We start from the raw sequence: 23,919 nt of genomic DNA, 5'->3' as shown, positions 1-23,919 counted from the left end.
TTACATCGTGTTTTCATGTACTCGCATTCAAATGATACATAGAGGGCTACAAGACTAACTGGACAGGTAAGTGGATAAATCTGTAACTTTAATGAAACCTTTATTCAATACTAAGGAGGCAAACAATGTGCTTTGAAGAAATAATTTCCAAGGAATTTGCCAATAACTAGGAAAATCATTTTATCAGTTTATAGGTGCTACAACTGGTTTCTGTAAAACATTGATACAGGCGACTTTTTATCTGTATAAATGCGACAGCTGGTTTACGTCTATGAGGCTGTTGATTTATGTAACTAAACGTGATAAATACGATACTAGGTCAGTTCTTGGGGCAATACAAAACGTTCCATCAATTCTTCCAAGTCCAAATAACTGTCAAACTTTTTTAAAATGAACGAATACATAATGGAAGTATTTTTTCCTTGCAATATATATATTTATTCAGAACACGCTGTTATATTGTAGCTTCTATAGCATTGACTTAATGAAATCTACATTTATCCACCAACATGTCAGGCCCATAATACACAGGGGGGGGGGGGGGTACTCATCCAGAAAATAGTCTTTTGCTGTAGTTTTGAATCATGTTTGTAAATTTTCATGTAGACCCTGCTTGCCCTCCCCACGTTTTGTTACCGTAAGGTTGAACTCTGGCAAATTCCAGCCTTTGAAAAGAAAATGGAAAGTAAGAGAAAGTCCATCCCCCCTTCCCCCAAAATAGGATTGTTCTTTTGAGATTAGACGGTTCGTGTGAGTTTTTTATTTTGGCTTGTCAATCACCCCTCCCCTTCCCCCAAACACGTTGATGAAAAGTATTGCTACTGGCCTGCATGTTCAATAACTATAGACCGACCTCTAGATATGTCATTCAAATATATATCAGAATATTTTGTTGAAATATTAAAATATTCCTTACAAGTTAATTTTCAGACACATTTAGTCCCTGTCCATGCCGAAGGTAGAAAGTATGTTTGTCGACCGGGGGGCAAGGGGGGGGGGGGTCATGCTATTTATTTATTATTTTTAACAAGTTATTTAAATATCATATGTCACCAGTGTTTACATGTAAGTCCGAATATAAAAGCAGTTTGACCATAACCCTCACTTATCTCGAAATTTTGCAACAAAATTACTTTCCAATGGATCATGTTCGCGTATTAATTTCGGTTCCTCAAATGTTTTTCGTAGACCTGTAGTTCTGTAACACTTGAAAGTGGCATGATATCTCTTAGTTGTAGATTTCGCCTGACTTCCATAATATTCACTCTGACATTTCTAATTTTTTCAGCAGGCGCGGAATCAGGGATTTTTTCAGGGGTGGGGATGCGGCAGATTATGCAACTCCAACATGTCAAAACCGGAAATTTATTTTTGCTACAAACGTAGCAATTACTGGTTCCAAAAGTCGCATATACAGCAACCATACTCGCACTGTTATCAGAAAACTTTATATTGCATCAAAAGAATTAATCTTGTGAAATATTACAGACATAGGAAAATCATTATATTAACGATTAAAATATTATATACTCATATCAGATTTAACACAAATAGTGTAATGTGATTTGTATTTAACATGTAAACTGCAAATATGAATAGGCCCAGTAAAATACATTGCGCAAGTGTAACCTAAAGCAGTTACTGGGTTGCTCCTTATATCTGATCAACCAACAAGCAATTGTACTGCATAATCAAAGTACTAATACAGTACTGAAAGACGGGGTCAAATAAGAAACTTCATTAATTTACAAATTTTATTACTGCATTTTGTAGGTCTCTGATACCAACTTAATATATATATATATATATATATATATATATATATATATATATATATATATATATATATATATATATATATATATATATACACACAGAAAAAATAATTAAGATTTCTTAGAAAATGGCACTTTAATCCATAGCGCTTTCGCCTCTTGGCTCTTCAGTGGGTTTTGAAATTTGACAATAACAATAGCAACTTGACATAATAACGTCGTTATTATGACGTCATAGTTAAAAGACAACGTCAAAAGTTGGCGCAAAAAATGTCCGAAGAAAGCGCCAAAATAAATAGACTTGACACTATAAACGATACATGTTTACACAATAATGATCAATAATTATAATATAAAAACAATATTAAAAGTCATAGATGCAGTCAGAATAATTATCTGTTAAGTTTAGGCTTAAATGTATCAATGAAATATTGTTCTTTGGCCCGCGGTAACTGTTCATTTTCCTGTGTAACTTTGTAGAATGGAAAGATACTAAACAATCCCTTTCCGCATTGGTCAAAGTGCTCGCTGCACGGAGTATTCCGAACGGATGGGTCTCGTATCTCCCGACTCCGACTCCCGGTCTACGAAATCTTAATTATTTTTTCTGTATTACTACCTATACCAAGGACTTCTTTAATTTTAATATATATATATATATATATATATATATATATATATATATATATATATATATATATATATATATATATATATATATATATATATATATATATATATATATATATATATATATATATATATATATATATATATATATCAAAAATAACATAAAATTAAAAAAAAAAAACACTATGAAAAATATGTCTTCACGTTTTTCATTTACACTGTAATAGATTAATCAGTAATTACTAGTCAAGAAACCTTTATGAATTGTCCGAATTAATATGACATTTCCGGAAGTAAACAACCGATGACGCGTACGCAGTCTTGTATATACGCATCCGACTCCCGAGTAGTTTGTATACTAGAGTGGTTTATTTGCAGGGGGATAAACGTACGCTCAACTAGGACCTCGGGTCACCCGCAACTCACCCGCAATACCAAACAGAGATTGATCTCAAAAATCCTATTAACAAAGGAATTTGAAAACAGATTATAAAAACAGATCCCTAAATTCCAGAGATAGGATCGGATGCATAGGAGTGATCATCCCCGGTCACATCAAATTTATTGTCATATAAGTCTGCTTTGAGCAACATCTTGCGTATGGAATGATAAAATAATATGTCATATCAATGCGGAGACTGGAGGTCATTAGGTATTGTACATCAATAAGTAGACAAGAGTATGCAAAACCAGATACCACCAATGTGGAGTCCAGTGGTAAACTAATGTTTTATATCAAAACGGAGACTAGAGGTCACCTTATATTGAACATCAATAGGGAGACCAGAGATCACCTTCTATTGCATATCAAAACGGACACTAGATGTCGCCTTATACTGTACATCAATGGGGAGACCTTAGGTAACCTTATATTGTACATCAGTAGGGAGACCAGAGGTCACCTTATATTGTATATCAATAGGGAGACCAGAGGTCACTTATTTTGTACATCAATACAAGAGACCATAGAAGGCTTTATATTGTATATTAATAGGGAGACAAGTGGTCACCTAATATTGTACATAATTAGGGAGACCAAAGATCACCTTATATTGTATATGGTACATCATCAAGAGGGAGACCAGAGGTCACCTTATATTATACATCAATAGGGAGACCAGAGGTCACTTATTATGTACATCAATAGGGAGACCAGAGGACACCTTATATAATACAGATTTAGGGAGACCAGAGGTCACTTATTTTATACATTAATAGGGAAACCAGAGGTAACTCATTTTGTACATTAATAGGGAGAACAGTGGTAACCTTATATTTTACATAGTTAGGGAGACCAGAGATCACCTTATATTGTATATCAATAGGAAGACCAGAGATCTTCTTATATTGTCCGTCAATTGGAAGACCAGAGGTCACCGTATATTTTACATTGTACATCAATAGGGAGACCAGAGGCCACTTATTTTGTACATCAATAGGGAGACTACAGGTCACCTTATATTGTACATCAATAGGAAGACCAGAGATCACCTTATATTGAACATCTTGTTTCCCTATTGATGTACTTTATAAGTTGATCTCTGGTCTCCCTAATGATATCTTTCAGTTGATTCAATACGGAAGAGCATGTTCTACTTATGAACAATTTTTAAAACGAGGTAAGTTATTTACAAACAAGTTGATGAAGCAAGAATATCAGCAGCCTCGTTGAAAGTCATCATTTCTTAAGTTCTATGGTCGATATAATGACCTTGTCAGCAAATATAATTTATCATTAAGTCAAATGCTGACTGTACAATATAAGGTGTCCTTTAGTGTCCCTACTGATGTAAAATATAATTTGACCTCTGGTCTTCCTATTAATGTACAATATAAGATGACCCCTGGTCTCCATTTTGATATGCATCATTAGTTTACCTCTTATCCTAACATTGGTGGTATCTGGTCACTGTTTTGCACACTCCAGTCTCCTTATTGAAATACCATACTATATGACCTCCGGATTGATATGTCACATTATTTAATCATTCCATTTGCAAGATATTGTTCAAAGAAGGCTGCTGACAATAAATTTGATGTGACCATGCATCTGCTCTCATCTCTGGAATTTAGGAATCTGTGTTTTCTGTTCTGTTCTCAAAGTCCCTTGTTTGAGATCGATCTCTGTTTCGTATCTCAATCTATTTTTTTCATTGTTCAGTATATGTTTGTAGTTGAATATCAGTTAATTTAAAAACAAATTCAGGATATTAAATATTAAAGTTTGGACTTAATTTTATTCTCATTTAAAGTTCTTAAAGTCTGTGGATTTTCCTTTTTCTATAGGAACAGAAGTAACTTTTATTTGTATTATAGGAAGCAGAATTTGTTCAAAATCTTTTACGAGAAAAGAAGAAACCACTTGCTGTGGCCTTCAACTCGACATTTAGATATATCGAAGACGTACTGTAAATTAACAATAGTTATTCCCATTCTTATATTGACACGATATACTGTACGTGTACATAATTTGGAGTATTCAAAATCACTGGGTACAGAGTTGTTGGCGTAATCATGAATTAGCGCTACATGTCTGTGTCCTGTATTGTATTTAGAAATTATTTCCTAGCGATATATTTATAAATTAGAGCATCGTTGTCCGCATCAAAAGCCTCTAAAATATGGATCCCGCTTTTTTAAGTACACATACAGTATCCCGGTGAGCTTGAAATGAAAGATACCACAGAGTCTGACACATTTGTATAATATGGGGATCTTTTAGTAGAAAAAGACGTTAATGGTTAACTAACAACAAAGCTAAATGATAACCGTGATGATTTTAACTTTTCAATCGTCAACTTCCCTTTCTTATGCAGCAATATATCTTTGTCACCTGCATACGGAGTTTATATCTCTGAGTTGATTCGATAAGGAAGAGCATGCTCTACGTATGATCAATTTCTAAAACGAGTTAAGTAATTGACAGACAAATTGATGAAGCAAGAATATCAGCAGTCTCGTTTAAAGTCTTCATTTCGTTCTATGGTCGATACAATGACATTGTCGGCAATTTAGTCTGACTGACTTTTTTCAAGCTGATTGTTAGGCCATTATTCACACACTGAGTTGTCCACGGATTTTTCTGTTTTTTTTCAGAACATGACAATGAGCACACGGCGGGTGTGACCGGTCGGCATGGGATACTCACTCCTCCATGGCACCTGATCCCACCTCTGATGTTTAGGAGGTCCGTATTTACTCCGCTCCAATTTTGTAATGTTAAATGGACTTTTCAGCTCATATACTATTCGTTATCTCCACATATTTCATAATCTTTATTTGTGTTATGATATAAAAGAACTGTTGCAATCTTTGTTTATGTAAGATATGAGGAATTATAGAGTGAAAGAAGTAATTTTTTCTTCACATGATTAAATGTTCAGAAGCTTATTTTCATACTTATTATCTTTATTTTGTTTTTGAGTTGTCTTTTAGTTAAGACGAGTCTAGTATCGTAGAAGCCTGATCTCTGCATTTGTATAAACTTTTTGTGATATCTGGTCCCCTTATAAAACTGTTATGTACAATATCTGGAGACCTCTGGTCTCCGTATTCACTCACAACTTTATGTGACCTCTGCATGGTCTCCCTAATGTATTATATAAGAGGACCTCTGGTCTTGGCATTTATATAAACTCTATGTGACCTCTGGTCTCTCTAATGAAAAACATAAGGTAACCTCTGGTCTCCACAATGAAGTACAACATAAAGTGACTTCTGGTCTGCCTACTGATGTACAACATAAGGTGACCTCTGGTCTCCCTATTGATGTACAATATTAGGTGACCCCTGTTCTCCCTATTGATGTACAGCATTAGGTGACTTCTGGTCTCCCTATTGATGTACAATTTAAAGTGACCTTTGGAATCCCTTCTGATGTACATTATAAGGTGACCTATGGTCTCCCTATTGATGTACAATATAAGTTGACCTCTTGTCTCCCTATTGATGTACAATATTAGGTGACCTCTGGTTTCCCTATTTATGTAAAATATAAGGTGACTTCTGGTCTCCAAAGGATGTACGATATGAGGGGATCTCTGGTTACCCTAGTGAAGTACAACATTAGGGGACCTCTGGTCTCCATATTCATACTATACACAGCCTTATGTGATCAGTGGTCTGCAAATGATGAACGATATAAGATGTTCTCCGGTCTACATATTCTTAAACAGCTTTATGTGACCTCTGGTCTCTTGAATAATGTACACCATAAGATGACCTCTGGTTTCCGTATTCATTAACACTTTTATGTAAAATATGGTCTCCCCAATGATTAACAAAATAAGGGGACCCCAGGCCCCAAGACCATAAATTGAGAATAGACTTAAATCAAAATTTTGATTTTTAATATCTTGAGTTTTATTTAATATATTTGCTTAAAAAATTGTAATTTTATATAACATTTAAATTCAAATTCTCAGTTTATAGTCTTGGGGCCAGGTCTCCCTATTCCTGTACAATATAATGTGACTTCTGGTCTTCCTACTAATGCACAATTTAAGGTGACTTCTGGTCTCCCTATTGATGTAAAAAATAAGGTGTCCTCTGGTCTCCCTACTGATGTAGGATATAAGCTAGGGACCTTTGGTCTCCCTATTCATGTACAATAAAAGTGATCTCTGGTTTCCCTATTGATTTACAATATAAGGTGTCTTCTGGTCTCCCTGCTGATGTAGGATATAAGGGGACCACTGGTCTCCCTATTGATGTACAATATAAGATGACTTCTTGTCTACATATTGATGAACAATATAAGGGGACCTCTGGTCACTCTAATGAAGTACACCATGTGGGGACCTCTGGTCTCCGTATTTATATTATACACATATTATACTGTACTCATGTACAATATAATGTGACTTCTGGTCTCCCTTCTAAAGTAAATATAAGATGACCACTGGTCTCTCTATAGATGAAGGATATAAGGGGACCTCTGTCTCCCTACTGATGTAGGATATAAGGGAACCTTTGGTCTCCCTGTTGATGTACAAGTGATCTCTGGTTTCCCTATTGATGTACAATACAAGCTGTCCTCTGGTCTCTCTAAAGATGTAGGATACAAGGGGACCTCTTGTCTTTCTTTTGATTTACAATACAATGTGATCTCTCGTCCTCCTAATGATGTACAATATAAGGGGACCTATGGTCTCCGTATTCATATAAACTTTATGTTACCTCTGCTATAAAGAATATGGAAACATGAGGTTGTCTTATATTGTACATCAATAAGGATATCAGAGGTCAGACGAAGTGGTATACGAATCAGTAGACCAGAGGTAATCTAATATTGTCCATTATTAGGAAAACATGAGGTCACTTGAAGTTATAAGAAGTCAATAATTTAAAAAAAAATGTGGCATGTGAAAAATTATTTTTCAAATCCCCTTGAAACAAAAATTGAAACCATTTTTTTTTACAAGCAAACAATTTCACAATTGCTCCAAATTAATTCTCTAAATTTATCTAATTGGATAGGGAATGATATTAAACAACTTTTCCTTCATATACAGTATATGTATCCCAGAAGCAATTGACAATGGGTCCATGTTTTTTTTTAAGTTTACTATTTTGGAAAATATGCTAGTAGTTTTGATTCGTTTATGAATTTGATAAGTGTAAATTCCAGGGAAAGGGGGAGGAGAACTTCAGCCTCTATCCTCGCAAGAAGGGCATACATCTACTTTGTAAGATTTATATTAACCAGAGGTTTACTAAAGTGTTAAACTGATAAATATATATTATTATAACAGTAAGTTGATCCAGAGAGCCGTATCACGTCGAGTTGACAGGCGCGGATCTTCAGATCAAACGAGACACGCCTGTCAACGAGACGTAATACGGTTCTCCGGATCAACTTACTGATATAATGATAAATTTATTATATACCCTTTTTTAAAAAGCAAAATATTATAAACGAAAACTTTTGGGATCAATTATACACCTTTTATCCCTTAAACAAAACATTTTTTTCAAGGAACAATTTGATACGCAGGAAAAAAAAAGTCATGCATACTGTTTACAACGTCATCAGTTTCAGAGAGGGATGATATGGATTCAGAAAACCACAGTGTGGTGATCCGGAAAGTCGGATCACACCGTCATGTGACTGACAAAAATCAACAGTAAAACTGAGTGATACACAGTTGGGTATATAATAAGGTCGCCTTTTGAGGTATAAACTCAAAAGGGAGACCAAGGGCCACCAAATATAATTTATTACCAAATAATTATTCCATTATCTTTAAGGATCAGTGAAGAGTCCGAGCGGGGGGGGGGGGACATACAATGTACTTCCTCCCTCTGCCTGTTAGACCTGCGAATGCAGAGACAGGAGGTCGCCTACTCTGATATATTAATAAGGAGATTAGAGGTTAGGTACAGTGTTGAATAGATACCATTACCTTACATGGAATAATAATATCATTAGGGAGACCACAGGTCACTCTACGTAATCCATAGCTGTATAACTTATATCATATTTTATAATATTGCAGTCAATGTTGCTCCCCCCCCCCCCGTATCTTTCCTCATATCAGATGATTATTCCTTTGACAAAAATAGATTTTCAGTTTGTTGTTTTACACTGTAAAGGCTTCACAGTAGTGCGATTTATTCTATTTTCACTTTACAGTTGCAATGCACTACATTTTGTCGCGGAGTAAACAGGTTTGATAGTTGTGAACTGAGCTGGTGACCTAAGGTCCTAGTTGAGCGTACGTTTTATCCTTCTGCGGTTTATTTAAGCATTGAATTCTTATTTTAGGATGTCTTCGGTCCTATAAACACCTGGCCGCGCCAACAAATTGAATACTGTACGTTATAGCGCGGTATGATAATTTGTCGACACGGCCATGTGTGTTATAGGACCGACGACATCCAGAAATAAGAATTCAGTGCTTATATCTACATTCTCTTATTTTCTCTCTTCATAATTGTTTATTTCGTAATCTTTATTATGAATTTAGCGCCTTTCAGAACTGGTGTGTTTAATAGATGTAAGGGCTGTTTGTGACGTTGCGAGAGAAATAGACAAATTAATTTCAAATGCACAGTTCTGTATTTCACAATACTTCAACAGGGTATTTGTTTTTTGTTTGTTTGTTTTTTGTTTTTTTATTAAATTGAGTCAAAACAATATACATTTTGGTGTTGCTAGATATTGAAAATGCATATAGTTCCTACTGTGTATTCTACCGCGCGGTGACAAGGTTTCGTATGTGTTATAGAGATTTGAACATCGTAGATTTCTAATGGATTTCATAAAGAAAATTACACTGAATGTAAATATTAAGCATTATGTTTTTCACGTTTTAAATTTTCAATACATTTCTTTAATTTGATATTTAATTCATGTGTTCTTGGCACGGTTTCCGTTTTGAGGCCTCAACTGACAGTAAACTCATCTGACCCCGTCTAAAAACGTACTGAACATTTATAATTACGTCTTAAAAAAATACACTACCATGCGTGAACGTTTAATTGACCTATACTGCCTCATTGATGTAAACCAATAGTAGTGGGTGTCGAAACCAATATTTTCTCGATTCGAACTTTACCATGCAGCAGTTAGATATATCAATTATAACAATAGTTTCTCCCATTCATATGTCGATTCGATATATCCCAGTGAACTTGAAATAAAAGACACCACAGATTCTGGCACATTTGTTTCATATTTGGATTTGTGCAAGACCTGTTTTAATTCTAAAAATATTTATATCATCATTCCTGATTCAAGGGAGAGCTAGGCATATGACCAAAACGTCCATAATCTATTGATTTAATAAAGACATATGTATGTTGTGAGAAGATCAGTAAATAATGAACCTTACAAAACTTTATGATAAACATAACTACTTCAACTTTTCTATCGTCAACTTCCCTTACTTATGTAGTAATATACCTTTATCACCTGCATATGGTTTCTATGTCTCCCATTTATTCGATACGCAAAAGCATGCTTACGTACGATCAATTTTTAAAATGAGGCAAGCTATTAACCAAGAAGTTGATGAAACAAGGACATCAACAGTCTCGTCTAAAGTCATCATTTCGCAAGTTCTATTGTCAATACAATGACTTTATCAGCAAATACAATCTATCATTGAGTCAATTGCTGACTAACGTTTTTCTTACTAATTGTTAGGCCATTATTGACACACTGTATTGTCTACCGATTTTTTCGTTTACTCGATTATGACAAGGAGAACAAGGCGGATGTGACCGGTCGACAGTGGATGCTTACTCCTCCATGGCACCTGATCTCGCCTCTGATGTTTTTGGAGGTGAGTGTTTGCTCTGCTCAGGATTTGTGTTATTTAAATGGACTATGAGCTTGAATACTGATCGATATCTCCATAGTTCTTGGTATGCTAGATATGTCTAGCAGAAAAAACCTATGGGTATGACTATAATAAGCAGTATATAATATACCCTCTATTTTGAAGTAGGAAAAACTCTCACAAAAAAATACGGGTAATTCAATTTCATGGAAAATGAAAAGAAGCTGAGCTTGAAGACCCTATTTACACAACTTGTTACCAAGAAACAATAAACTTTTTTACCTTGCAATTATAAATGACTTTGGTCATCGGGCATACTGTATCATTTGCACTCATGAACCAAATGTTCTGTTGATTGAACTGCACACTCTGCATGAAGCCGTTTAAATACAACATTTTTAGCATATCTGTATATGTACACGTATAATCTCTCCTTAATTGTGTTCTGTTAAGTGCTGTTTGCGTTCTTTTTCTACTGTGTGTTTTTCCAGCAGTTGAAAGTATGGTTCTTTTCACTCGTTTTTTTTTAATTAAATCGATATATTGTAGTGCTGCCAAGCTTTATGCAACACTTTATGTACACTAAAATTTCTGCTATACAGAAGCTTAACCCATTTTCAAAGCGTCCATAGCTATTTTCCTCCAAGTCCTTTCTTTAATTAAAATCTCAGTTTTAGTTTTACAATTTATTAAATTAGAGACATTTCATTTGACAATTTACATCAATGAGGTTTGTTTTTCTTCACAATTTTTAATATACATTGTATATATATATATATATATATATATATATATATATATATATATATATATATATATATATATATATATATATATAGGGTCATAAATAATTTCCAAGTAGAAGGGATGATTCGGTGAAATACCCAATAACTTAATCCAGTACCACCGAATCCACTCTGAACGTGCAGAAAGAATGTTGATATGATAAACTAGGAAAGTAGTTTGAAATACCCATGTGTTAAAAATAAGAAAAGCTTTTGAGTGAAATGCTTCATTTTTTTTTTTTCTCTTCCTAGAAAGAAAAAGTATATTGCATGTCTGAGAAACAGTATGAAATGGAAATGGAATGCAACAGTATGTCTGATGAAGGAATACTTTTAAAAAATTATGCACTCTTCAAAGACTGATAATGAAGTGACAGTGTAGAGGCTTTCTTATTTTTTCTCCCCATTTTTCTCCCCTTCATTTTGGTTGAATATAGTCGCACGTAGAATGAAATTTCGTCAAAATTAAAACTGTTATCAGACTAATCACAATGCACTTGTTTGCAGAAAATTCTCAAACAGAAAGTGAACGTTTGGTATTTCAAATTTCAGTGTAGGCTTGCATTAAACTATTTCCTAATCTATTAAATCCTTTGTTGAGAAATAGAAGACTCATAACAGAATACCCTTGTTTCCCCATATCTCTACTGAGTTACTCCTCTTAGACTTTGTTAGTCCTTTTTAAAGGAACTGACTTCAATGTCTGCAGGTATATTCCTGTTCTCCAATATTTAGATTGCCCTTTGTTGGACTTTAGCATTTCCTTTCATTGTTGAACTGTTTTGATCATGTTTATAATCAGTTTCTAGGTTTATAATGGTGGGAACTTAGTATACAGGTGCACATCCATCATGGATTTGGTCAGAGAACTGAGATTATAGAAGTTGAAGTCCACCTTCTGATGCCAAAATTTTCCGTGTAATTTTGAAGTTGGGATCAATGTACCACCATACATTTCACATACATTTTAAACAATTTCATTAACATCACTGGTATCCCTATCACGTCTTGCTAATGCTTCTGAAATGAACACACGGACACTGGAATTCCGATTTTGGAAATCTACGATTACTTCAGCAAAATCATGTTGAATGGCTTCTGTGTCTCGTTTTCTTGATGCATCAATTCCTCCAGCCAAAATTACAATACTCTGAGGCTATATCCATTTTTGAGAGTTTAGCCCGTGTATTGAAGATGGTCCCCCTCTATCTCTCCGGACCTGTACAGTTGGATGCAATCATTAAGTGCGGATCCTTTTTAGAATTGAGCTCCAATTGTGAGGATAGGTTTATCCTTTGGTTTCTTTCCAGGTTGATTTTTTCCACGCGTGAAATTTGTTTGACCATGTTAAGTAGGAAAGCTCTTGATATCTGGAGTCTCGCTGGTAGCTGTCATAGTACTGCTGCAGATTATTGGAGCTTTAAGCTCAAATTGTCTATGCATGCCTTGATACACCAGTTCCCGTAAATTCAAGTCCCTCTGTTGAAGTCTCCTTTTGTTTTGTCCTGTTTTGGAACTGTCTGGGTTCTCTTGTAAGAGCAATGTGACCCATTTTTGTTGCATGTACTTGTTTAGGGTAACTGACTTCTTATGACAGAAGTTGTACCGTATCTGAAAGCTCATTGATGAGTTCTGCACTGTTAATGCACTGATAGCAATTTTATTTTGAAGTATATTTATCACTTTGTAATGCTATAGCTTTAGGAGTTGAGGAAATGTTTCCTCTATCGTCTTACACCTCGTCTCAAAGTATCCATCCGTGGTTTTCAAATCCTTGAGTAATTCTTCATTCAACAAGTAATATCCTTGTATATTATGTATATAATTGCTGTCTCATAAATGGTAATTGTGACAGCTAGACTTATCTTTTATGAATTGATCCATGTCTTCTTTTATTGCGTTTTTTAAAGAGAAGTTTCCTCTCTAGCAGATCCAAAATGATAAGGTACTTGTCTCCATTGAAAGTTACTGTAACACTCTCCTTATTTTCCATAACTTTTAAGAAATTTGGTACATGTAAATTTGGACTCGTTTTTGATTGTCAAAAAGTGAATATGTAAAAAAAATTTGTTAACGTAAGAAATTTTATTACATGATGTATTATGATCAAGGAATTATTTATAACATTTTACACAATTTTACATCATATGTCTAATTTCAAGTGCTGAATAACCTTTACTTCTCCTTTATTACTTAATACCACACACAATCTCCCCTCACTATCCACACTCAGTCCACAGGGCTTAGATATCACCCACATATCTCAGGAACTGTCCGTCTTGATCAAGAATGTGCAAACAATCATTGCTGTAATCTGCAACGATAATCTGATTCATTGAGCCTGTCTCAATTTGTCTTGGATTAAATGACCACTTCTTCATGGCTGGGAACCCATAGTGCCGGAATCGTAGTTCTTCTGTCTTGTCCACCACTACTACGGCATTTGCATTCATATCAAAGACGCACATGTCTCCATTGTTGTTCTCTGCAAAGTATAATATCCATTGACCACTTGCATAAATTGGTTTTCCATTTTCATCTTTAAATATTTTCTCAGGCTGTTTCATTCCCTGTCCTTGATATTGGACAATCTTATTTTGTTTTCCATTATTCACATTGACCAGTATGTCTCCTGATCTTGTGCAGCACAGTCCTGATGGTTTCCAACCCTCACGTGTAGTGATTAGTACATCGGATCTCCCGTGTCTGACAATATTAACAGTTCCAATTTTATCATCACTGTATATCAGATATCCCTCTCTGATAACAGAGATATCATCAGGGCTTATGACACATCTAACATTCTCCTGTACAGATCCGTGTATGTTTACACATCTTATGGTTGTGTCTTCTCCACTGACCCAAGCTTTATCAGATCCCACACAGGCTACTCTGAACAGAGGTTTAACGCCAGTAGGTATAGTGGCAATAACTCTTGCTTTCTTTAATAAATCTCTCATAGATAAATAGGTGACGTCTTCAGTCAGGTTGGAGAGTGATGTCTGTGTCATAGTAGCCTTATATTCTCCGAGCTCTATACTGAGTTCTCTCCCCTTTTCTGTGTTAGTTTGCAGAACAAGAACTGACAAATCATTGTCAGCACAAATTTTCCTGTACTCCATTAGTATAGATTTATAGTTTGTGACTTCATCAACTTTATTGGACTTGAGAATTTCTTTGTTTTGTTTAATAGTTTGGATCATGTCTAGAATCAAGTATAATACTAGAATCCAATTCATGAGTTTCCCTTTGAATTTCCAATTTCTTGTCATTGAAGGTTTTTGTTATGTCTTTTATTTTGTGTCCATTATGGAAAGTGATAACACATTTCACGCAGACTGGCAAATCACATTCCTGACAGTGGGCCTCACATCTCTGATGGGGGTGAAATTCACACTCTGGAAAAAGAAGCTGCATCTTTCTGTTCTTGAAAGTAACAATGTCATGGTTTAATGACTTGTGCTTTTTGACATGTTTACTCATAATTTTTCACGTAAATTGACTTGATAGTTGTTACAGAATTGCTGGCTGAAAAAAAAAAACAAGAAAGTAACAAATAGTTTGAAATTTCTCTCGTCAATTGTTACCCAGAACGCCACTCTCTACCATCGGCTCATACATTCACCTCTGTCGTTGGCTCGCGTATATCACAGTGAAAAGCACGAGAAATAGTGCCTTTGTTTTAATTCATTATAATTAAATTCCTGCACTAATGTTTGTCTTTTAAGATAGATATTTGCTAAGTATATCTAGAAATGTTAGTTTAATTTGAAATGATCCTAGGAATATAATGTTTTTAACCTTATGTCAAAAATCTTGACGCTAGCCCATTGCAGAGGTGTCTGAGAGAGGAACGAACGACAACTCTGCATAGGAGATTGCCAGAACGCTAATTATGACCATAATTTTGGTTCCGGGCTACTTCTTCTTCGTTACAAAGTAGGGAAAAAAACAAGAATTAACAAATAGTTTGAAATTACTTCCAGGAACTGTAACTAGGAACTTTAATTATAATCATATTTTTGTTTCGGGTTACTTTATCCTCTTTATAAAGTGTAAAAAGAAACAACCTAGTAACATGTAACTCTTAGTAACTGCAATTCGGAACATTAATTATTACCATAATGGCAAGGTTCTAATTGGCAACTACTTTAGTCGCCATGGCGCCTAAAGATTTTGATTGGCGCCTAAAACTTCTTTATAAGTCGCCAAATTGACGACCATGAAATATATGGAGATAACGAACAGTATTCAAGCTCAAAAGTCCATTTAACAATACAAAATAGGAGCAGAGCAAACACGGACCTCTAAACATCAGAGGTGGGATCAGGTGCCATGGAGGAGTGAGCATCCCCTGCCGACCGGTCACACCCGCCGTGTGCTCATTGTCATGATCGGGAAATAACGGAAAAATCCGTCGACAATTCAATGTGTAAATAATGGCCTAACAATTAGTATGAAAAACATCAGTCAGCATTTGACTCAGTGATAAATTGTATTTGCTGACAAGGTCATTGTATCGACCATAGAACTTACGAAATGATGACTTTAAATGAGACAGCTGACATTCTTGTTTCATCAACTTGTTTGTCAATAATTTACCTCGTTTAAGAAATTGTTCATACGTAGAGCATGCTCTTTCGTATTGAATCAAGTGAGAGATATATACCCCGTATGCAGGTGATGAAGGTATATTGCTGCATAAGTAAGGGAAGTTGACGATTGAAAAGTTAAAGTCATCACGTTTATCATAAATCTTGGTTGTTAGATTACCATTAACGTCTTTTTCAAGTAAAATATCCAAATATGAAACAGATGTGTCAGATTCTGTGGTATCTTTTATCTCAAGCTCACCAGGATATATCGTATCGACATAAGAATGAAAATAGCCATTGTAAATTGACAATACATCGTCGATATATCTAAATGTCGAGTTGAAGGCCACAGCAAGTGTTTTCTTCTTTTCACGTGCAAGATTTTGGACAAATTCTTCTTCATATGAATACAAAAAAAGGTCTGCTAATAACGGGGCGCAATTGGTACTCATGGGAATTTTAAATTGACTTGGCGATCGTCAAATTCCGGAATTGTAACATTTTCAACATATTTTTTCTAAAGAGGTCAAAAGAGTTGTGTTTTCTCTGTCACCTTGTTTGCTTTTTTAGTTGCGCACGTGCGAACGAAATTTCACATCGCTTCAGTGCACACAGAGCTCAGGTAGACCATATAAGACAATAGCAGTCCCAGGTAATTGTTGGCTTCAGAAAATCGACAATTGTGCAACGCAAATAAGCTCAACAAAGGGGGAGTTTCGATAAGGCCGTTTTTCGGCCCCTCACGAAATTTCATGAAATTTTGTAGAAAAACTTCTTATTTTCCTAAAAATATCAAAATAATTTGTGTTGCGCATTTTCCGGTCACGTGATAATTGAGAATTTAAGTATACCCCCTTTCGTATATTGTTGGAGTAGACATTTTTATAGGGGAAAGTTGATTTTTTTAACCGTCAAAATCGTAAATGAAATAGGATAAATATTAACAGAAACATAAATTAACCAATTTCAACATTTTTTAACAGGAAAATGGTATTGGTTTTATGCAAATGTTTTTTAAGGTGCGATATTTTTCTGGTGTGTTAAATGTTACTTTTCTTTTAAAGAGAATGAATTTAACTTATAAAAGGTAAACATACACAGGAAGTTTAAACATCATAATTAATCGACAGTTCATACATAAACTTTATAATCAATATTTAACATTTTCACATACGAAAAATGCAAATGAAAAGATATGTAGGCATGAGATAGGTAAACGTAAAAACGTCATAGAAAGATATATGCAATACATTTTCATTAATGAGGTTATACAACTACATGTTTTATAAAAATATACCTTAATATCATCAAATTGAAATGAAAAAAAAATGTTTTGAAATAAAAAGAAAAATTCGGCACGATTAAAAAATAAATGCAACTTTACATATATGCATAAATAAAAGCTTTTTTTAAAAGCATCATATTGCTACATGTACGTAAGCCGGTACATGTACATTGTAGGTGCAAGGTAAGAAAAATAAAAATATTTTATCTGGCGGCCGCCACATAATTATTCGGCTAGAAAAATACATCTGGCGGCTGCAAAATATTTTTTTTTGCGGCCACCACATAAATAACTGGCGGCGGCCAGAAACTTATCTGGCGGCCGCCACATAAATAACTAGAAGCCGCCAAATAAGTTTCTTGTGGTGTAGACATGTAATCTAATAAATCATAAATTTTAAGTTATGAAGTGAAGACTTTATGAATTGAATTTTTGTATAAAGTGTAGATTTGATCTTTGCTAATAAGGCATGAAACTCCCAGATTTGACTACAAACAGAAGTTGTAGTCCAGAGCGCAGTTCGAAATACATGTGTAAACGCCAAAGATGTTTAATCCTTAATCATATGCAGACATATGCACCTAGACATCCAGACTTAATTAAAACAATCCATGTTCCCTATATCAACCACACGGAAATATAAGACGCTTCTCTCGCATGTTGGCGCGTGGATTTCTATTTACAAGAAAGGTCAAAAGTATAACTATGCATGATAAATAACGATAAGGAATGGACTTGCTCTAAACCTTATTTTTTCTACAGTCAGTCGAAAAATGTAAGAAAGATCCAGCATCTGAACGATGTCTGGTAGTGTGCAATCCTAGATGCATCATCAGTACAAGTTTGTTCACGATAGGGGTTATAGTTACATAAGAATGAGACCCGCTTCAAAATTTTTAACCTGCTCACTCATTCAGGAAATGTAGGTCAGATCCAGCATCTGAAGCAAGTCTGGTAGTGTGCATCCGTAGATGCATCATGATGCAAGTCTGATCAACAAGTGCTTACAGCTGCTCTGCTCTAAAAACTTAAATCTGCTTTTAAAACATTCTTTGGCTAAAAATGCAGCATCTGAAACCTGACTGGTGACAAGGAAACACGCTAGATCTTGTGACTCTGATTAATGAAGGGCATAGATATACTTGAAAAAAAAATCTGCTTCAAAAACTTTTACCAGGAACACCGATGCCGACGGTATTACAAAAGCTCTCCAAACTTCGTGGAGGTGAGCTAAAAATGTGACGTTAACGTTATACGTTGGCGACATAAAAAGTATCGAAATGAAGTTAGGATGCGGTAATGTTTTCTACTGTCAATATAATCGAGAATCTTCTTTGTTTTAAAAAAAAGCTACTTTTGGCTTAGTATTTTAACACAGAGTCAGATCAAGAAACCAGGAGCTTCTAATTTTAGATATGCAAATTGTATGCAATTTTCAATTTTTTTATATGAAGTGCACACGTGACACTCATCATATTTCAAGAAATTAGTGTGCAAAGTATATCTAATTACTGAACTAATTTAGGTGAGTGTCCCTCATGTACTTCATATTCTAAATATCAATTTATAAATGCCACCCTCTTATATTTTCCCATAAGCCTAATGTTAACGGATCTGAGGGTACATCTTCGTATGTATCAGCTACGGCGTGAATTCATCTCATATTAACTTTTGAAATATAAATAACAAAAGTTAACATATTTATCTTGAATTCTAAACTAGTTTTGAAAAAATAAATTGAAATTTATTTTTATGAAAAATAGTGGGCCGCTGAGCGGCCTTATCGAAACTCCCCCTTTTCACTATTTTCGCCTACCCTTAAAATAGGACACAGCCCTTCATTTGAACAAACTTTCATCCCCTTTATTCCGTTTTTTTTAAATTTCCATATGATTAAAAAATTAACACTTTTCCATTTTGCAGCTGTTATAATATAAACCCCTCCACTTTTTCAAGGGGGGCGGGGGGGGGGGGGAGGGGGGGCTCAGGTAAAGAAAAACGGAGGGGGCTACGTTATTGCAGTATGTCTTTTATCTACGTGTATGTTTTTGAATTTTTCTTTCAGAAATATTGATATTCATAAAACGTAAGGGTATGTAAAAAACGATAAAGTTTAATAGTTCATAAAAAATTGTCATATTCATACCCTCTTTATTGTACATTTTCTATGAAAACACCGTGAAATGAAATATTTTTTCCGTCATATTCTAATGGATGGCTGGGTAGGACATGCCTCGAACTTACAGTAAAGTGTATTTCAAGGCCTCTACAATAAAAACCATTAAAACAAAAAAAAATCACATTTAAAATTTGTTAAAACCTTGATCTTGTTAAAATATTGGAGCCAATCCCGTTTAGCTCTCTGCTGTTTTCACAATCAATAGACCTGGTCTTCACTTTTCATATTTCAACCATGTTTTTTCTTCCTACGGTCTTAAAAACACCAGATTTTCATTAGTTATTCGTATTTGTATATTTATGAGGGAATAAACCATATCATCATGTTTTATGAATTATCCATAGTTAATTTATAACAGAATAAACCACATAATTATCTACATCAGTGATATATATATATATATATATATATATATATATATATATATATATATATATATATATATATATATATATATATATATGTGTGTGTGTGTGTGTGTGTGTGTGTGTGTGTGTGTGAATGTGTGTGTGTGTGTGTGTGTGTGTGTGTGTGTGTGTGTGTGTGTGTGTGTATATGTATATATATATATATATATATATATATATATATATATATATATATATATATATATATATATATATATATATATATATATATATATATATATATATATATATATATATATATATATATATATATATATATATATATATATATATATATATATATATATATATATATATATATATATATATATATATATATATATATATATATATATATATATATATATATATAAAATTTGTGTTTATTTCTAATGAAATAAATAAATTTTCATGCCATTTTAGTGATACTTTCTACGAAGAAAGGAAGCAATGTATTTAAGGCTCTACATTGTGGAATTTGCAACACGTGTAATATCATTTGAACACAGAATATATCTTTGTAAATTCATACCATTACTTTTTTTTTTCTTTATCACATTATAATATAAAAATTTAATGATTAAGGTTTTTGTAATCTCAGTCTAGTTTATCTTCTATCCTCTTTAACTGTTTATTGTTGGAGGTTAAACACCTGTTAAATACCGGGTATGTGTGCATTTAAGCGAGAAATTCACACTTGGCATGCAATAATTAAACGAAGGCGCTTGTTTTTGTATGCATTAGATAAACAAAGGAAAAGCGACCAAATTTTGTTTGGTGTACATGTATCAGAAAGCGCATTTTACCACTTTTAATTAGGCTATTTATTCATTTATATTTATAAAAGGCTGCATTAAAAGGAAATGAAGCTGTATAAAAAGAACGTTGCGCCACATGAAAATGACATGCTAGAACCTCTTACTTCCATGGTTCAATGTAGAATGAAAATTGGCAGATAATTGACAGATACCGTGACTCAAAGATTGAAGTCATGCCCGGAACCAACTCAGTAAAACCCGGAACCAATATTCTGATTTTAAGGTTCCGGCCGGATAAACTATTGTGAAAACTTTGGAACTTTGATTTACAGTAGTGAAACTGAAACTTTGATTAACTATAGTAAAAACTTTGGAACTTTGATTAACTATAGTAAAAACTTTAGAACTTTGATTAACTATAGTAAAAACTTTGAATTTGATTAACTATTGTTAACTATAGTAAACTATAGTTAACAATAATTTACTATAGTATTTTTTGTTAGGGTCAGTTCGCCCTGTCTGCTCACTGATATACATATCAGTTTTTCGTCTTTGGGCACTGAACTATCATCAGGAAAGGTTAAAGTCGGTGTAACAGTATCATTTCCAGATCCCTATATGCCGACATATCGTATGGGTTTGCCTTTTTTCAGTAACCCAAGCTTTATCAGCTCGAACACAAACACTCTGAACAGAGATTTCTTTCCAGAAGGAAATGTTGCAATAACTTTGGCTTGGTATAATAACTCCGTCGTAGACGTTTGTTTCAGTGAAGCCTTTTTTCTCCTAGCTCTGTACTAAGTTGGTATCCTTCAACTGTGTTAGTTTTCAGTAAAGGAATCGATACATCAATATTTTCAGGGACGTCTCTGTACTCTTCCACTTTAAATTTGTAGTTAGTGACTTCAGACAAGCATTTTCTTGTTTTCTTCAACGGTTTTAATCATGTCTGAAATCAGGTTTCTGAGTTTAGATTGGTGTGATTTCAGTACATTTAGCTATTTATCTTTCATGGATTGGACTATAGAGCTCAGCTTATTAAAGATGCTCACTATTTCTACATGCCAAAGCTTTCTGTGATTTTTTTTCTTTCTTTATTGTTCAATAAATTTGGATGTGTCTCGTTCTATACCTTCATTTTTCTTCGTGCATTTGGAAATAATATTGTATTCCTTTTCGTGAGTTTCCTTCCGAATTTCCGTTTTCTTGAAATTGAAATGTTTGTTATGTCTATAACGTTTTGTCGATCATGGGAAGTGATGACACATTTCATGCGCACAGGGACGTCACATTGTTGACAGTGGCCCTCAAACTTATGGCTGAGGTGCAATTTGCACTCCGACAGAACAATTAGTATCTTTATCTCCTTGAATGGAATTATATCATGGCCGGGTTAATGACCTGTGGTTTTTAAATATATTTTGTAATACATTTTTTACATAAAAAGACTTGACTTCTATTGCAGAAATTCTGAATAGGGTTGTCATGAAGTTCACGTGTGAAGACTCTTTGAGCACAGGAAATCGAAATATCTGTAGCCATTATATTGCTTGATTGTCGAAACTTCAATCTCTAATAAAAAAAAATTGCTAATACAAGAAACTGGCATAGTGACATAATTACAGTGTTTATGTAAATATCTACGTTTCAAAATTAATTTTACATCTGAACAATGTCGAATGATAATAAAAGTTTCAGCTGATGTTATTTTGAATATTTATATAATCGACAGACAGTCCAGTCGTATAGGAGGCCAGGGGATTGAGACCCCCACCACCTCAAAGATTAATCTACTCACGAATAATCTGATTCATTTGATGGGACGTATCTTCTAGCGTACAAATTTTAACATATGAAAGGTTTAAAATGAATAGGATATTTTAACTTCTTTTGTATTTGATTAAATCAATTATAGCTGATAAATACGTAGTTCTACCAATTTCCCCCTTAATAAAAGAGAAAATAATTCAAGAAGGAAAGGTTCCCAATGTATTATTAGGAGGCAAGTTGTTGATTATCTTTTCAATTCTTATTTTTTATATTATTTATTCTGGTTGATAATTTGTAAACTGGTTATCAGCCTAGTATGAGCACAAAATATGACGATCTCGGCATTTCTCTTGCTAACATATCTTACCTGTCAACCCCAGGCAGTTCTCCGGATGTCTTAAATAAATATGATATGTCTTTTTAGTGTTTATTTTAAAAGAACGCTCGAACGGTGTAAATTTTTGGCAAAGGTATCGACACATCAATATCCACAAGAATGTCTGTTCTCTTCAACTTAAATTTGTATTTGACGACTTAGGTCCCTTTTTTTAAAATTCAGCATTTCCTTGTTTTGTTGCTGTACATTTCGGTTCATATCTGCAACCTAGGTTCCCGATTCTTTTGGTGTAATTTCAGTACAGCCAGTTGATCATCTTTGGTGGGTTGGATCATAGAGCTCAGTTTATTGTAGATGATGTCTAATTATTTGTCTATAACTTTTCTGTGCTCCTACGTTTCCTTATTATTTTTTCCATATTTTGGTTTAAGTCTTCTTGAATATCTTCATTTTTCATCGCACATTTAGAATAATACTGGATTCAATTTCTTGTGTTCCTTTGGGATTTCCTTTATCTTGCCATTGAAGATGTTTGTCATGGCTATAACATTGAGTTCATTATGGGAAGAGATGACTCATTTCATACAGACAGGAATTTCACACTGTTGACAGTAGCCTTCATATTTTTGTTGATACCAGGTGTGGGGTAAAGGTAATGTGTAATAGTAATACACTGTCATCATTACATTTTTTTTATAGTTGTTGTATAGTAGAGTAGCAAACATGTGCATTATAACACAAGATGGCTGAATCCGAACTCTTTTATTAAATCACTACGCAAAAGTAATTAGGTCACAAAATATAGTATAAAAACCAATCATGTAAAGTACTACAATTCCGGATAAAATACAACATATCCTCCCCCCTTAATGTCACTGTCTATAATTCCTGCAAATGTCCTAATCACCTTTATCAAATTAATTAACAATCAAACATATAATTGACTTATGAAATCATTACAGAAAATTTATGTAATTACAATTATTCACATGGTGAGGGTTATTATGCCTCAAGACACAATCAACACAAATCTGAATTAGAATCACTCGGCAATTAATCGCTTCGTTGGTTTTCGATCGCGCACAGGGTAACGTCGTTCACAAGGTGATGGTG

At 34.1% G+C, this 23,919-nt stretch overlaps 2 protein-coding genes across 2 annotated transcripts in view; both read right to left on the bottom strand.

Moving 5' to 3' along the window:
• Nucleotides 1-23,919, bottom strand: part of LOC133194883 (uncharacterized) — a 79,742-nt gene that overhangs the window by 12,527 nt on the left and 43,296 nt on the right. The gene's annotated exons all lie outside the window — the stretch shown is intronic.
• LOC133194888 (uncharacterized) lies at nt 13,719-14,678 on the bottom strand. Its single transcript, XM_061330788.1, has one exon. It carries the CDS (start codon nt 14,676-14,678, stop codon nt 13,719-13,721), a length of 960 nt encoding a protein of 319 aa, XP_061186772.1.

Source organism: Saccostrea echinata, unplaced genomic scaffold (assembly GCF_033153115.1).
Source record: "Saccostrea echinata isolate AGI-Se365-2 ecotype Australia unplaced genomic scaffold, CSIRO_AGI_Sech_v1 ptg000029l, whole genome shotgun sequence".
In the NCBI taxonomy this organism is placed as follows: domain Eukaryota; kingdom Metazoa; phylum Mollusca; class Bivalvia; order Ostreida; family Ostreidae; genus Saccostrea; species Saccostrea echinata.
Note: the sequence above shows the minus strand (reverse complement) of the source record. Positions and strands in the feature narration are given on the sequence as shown.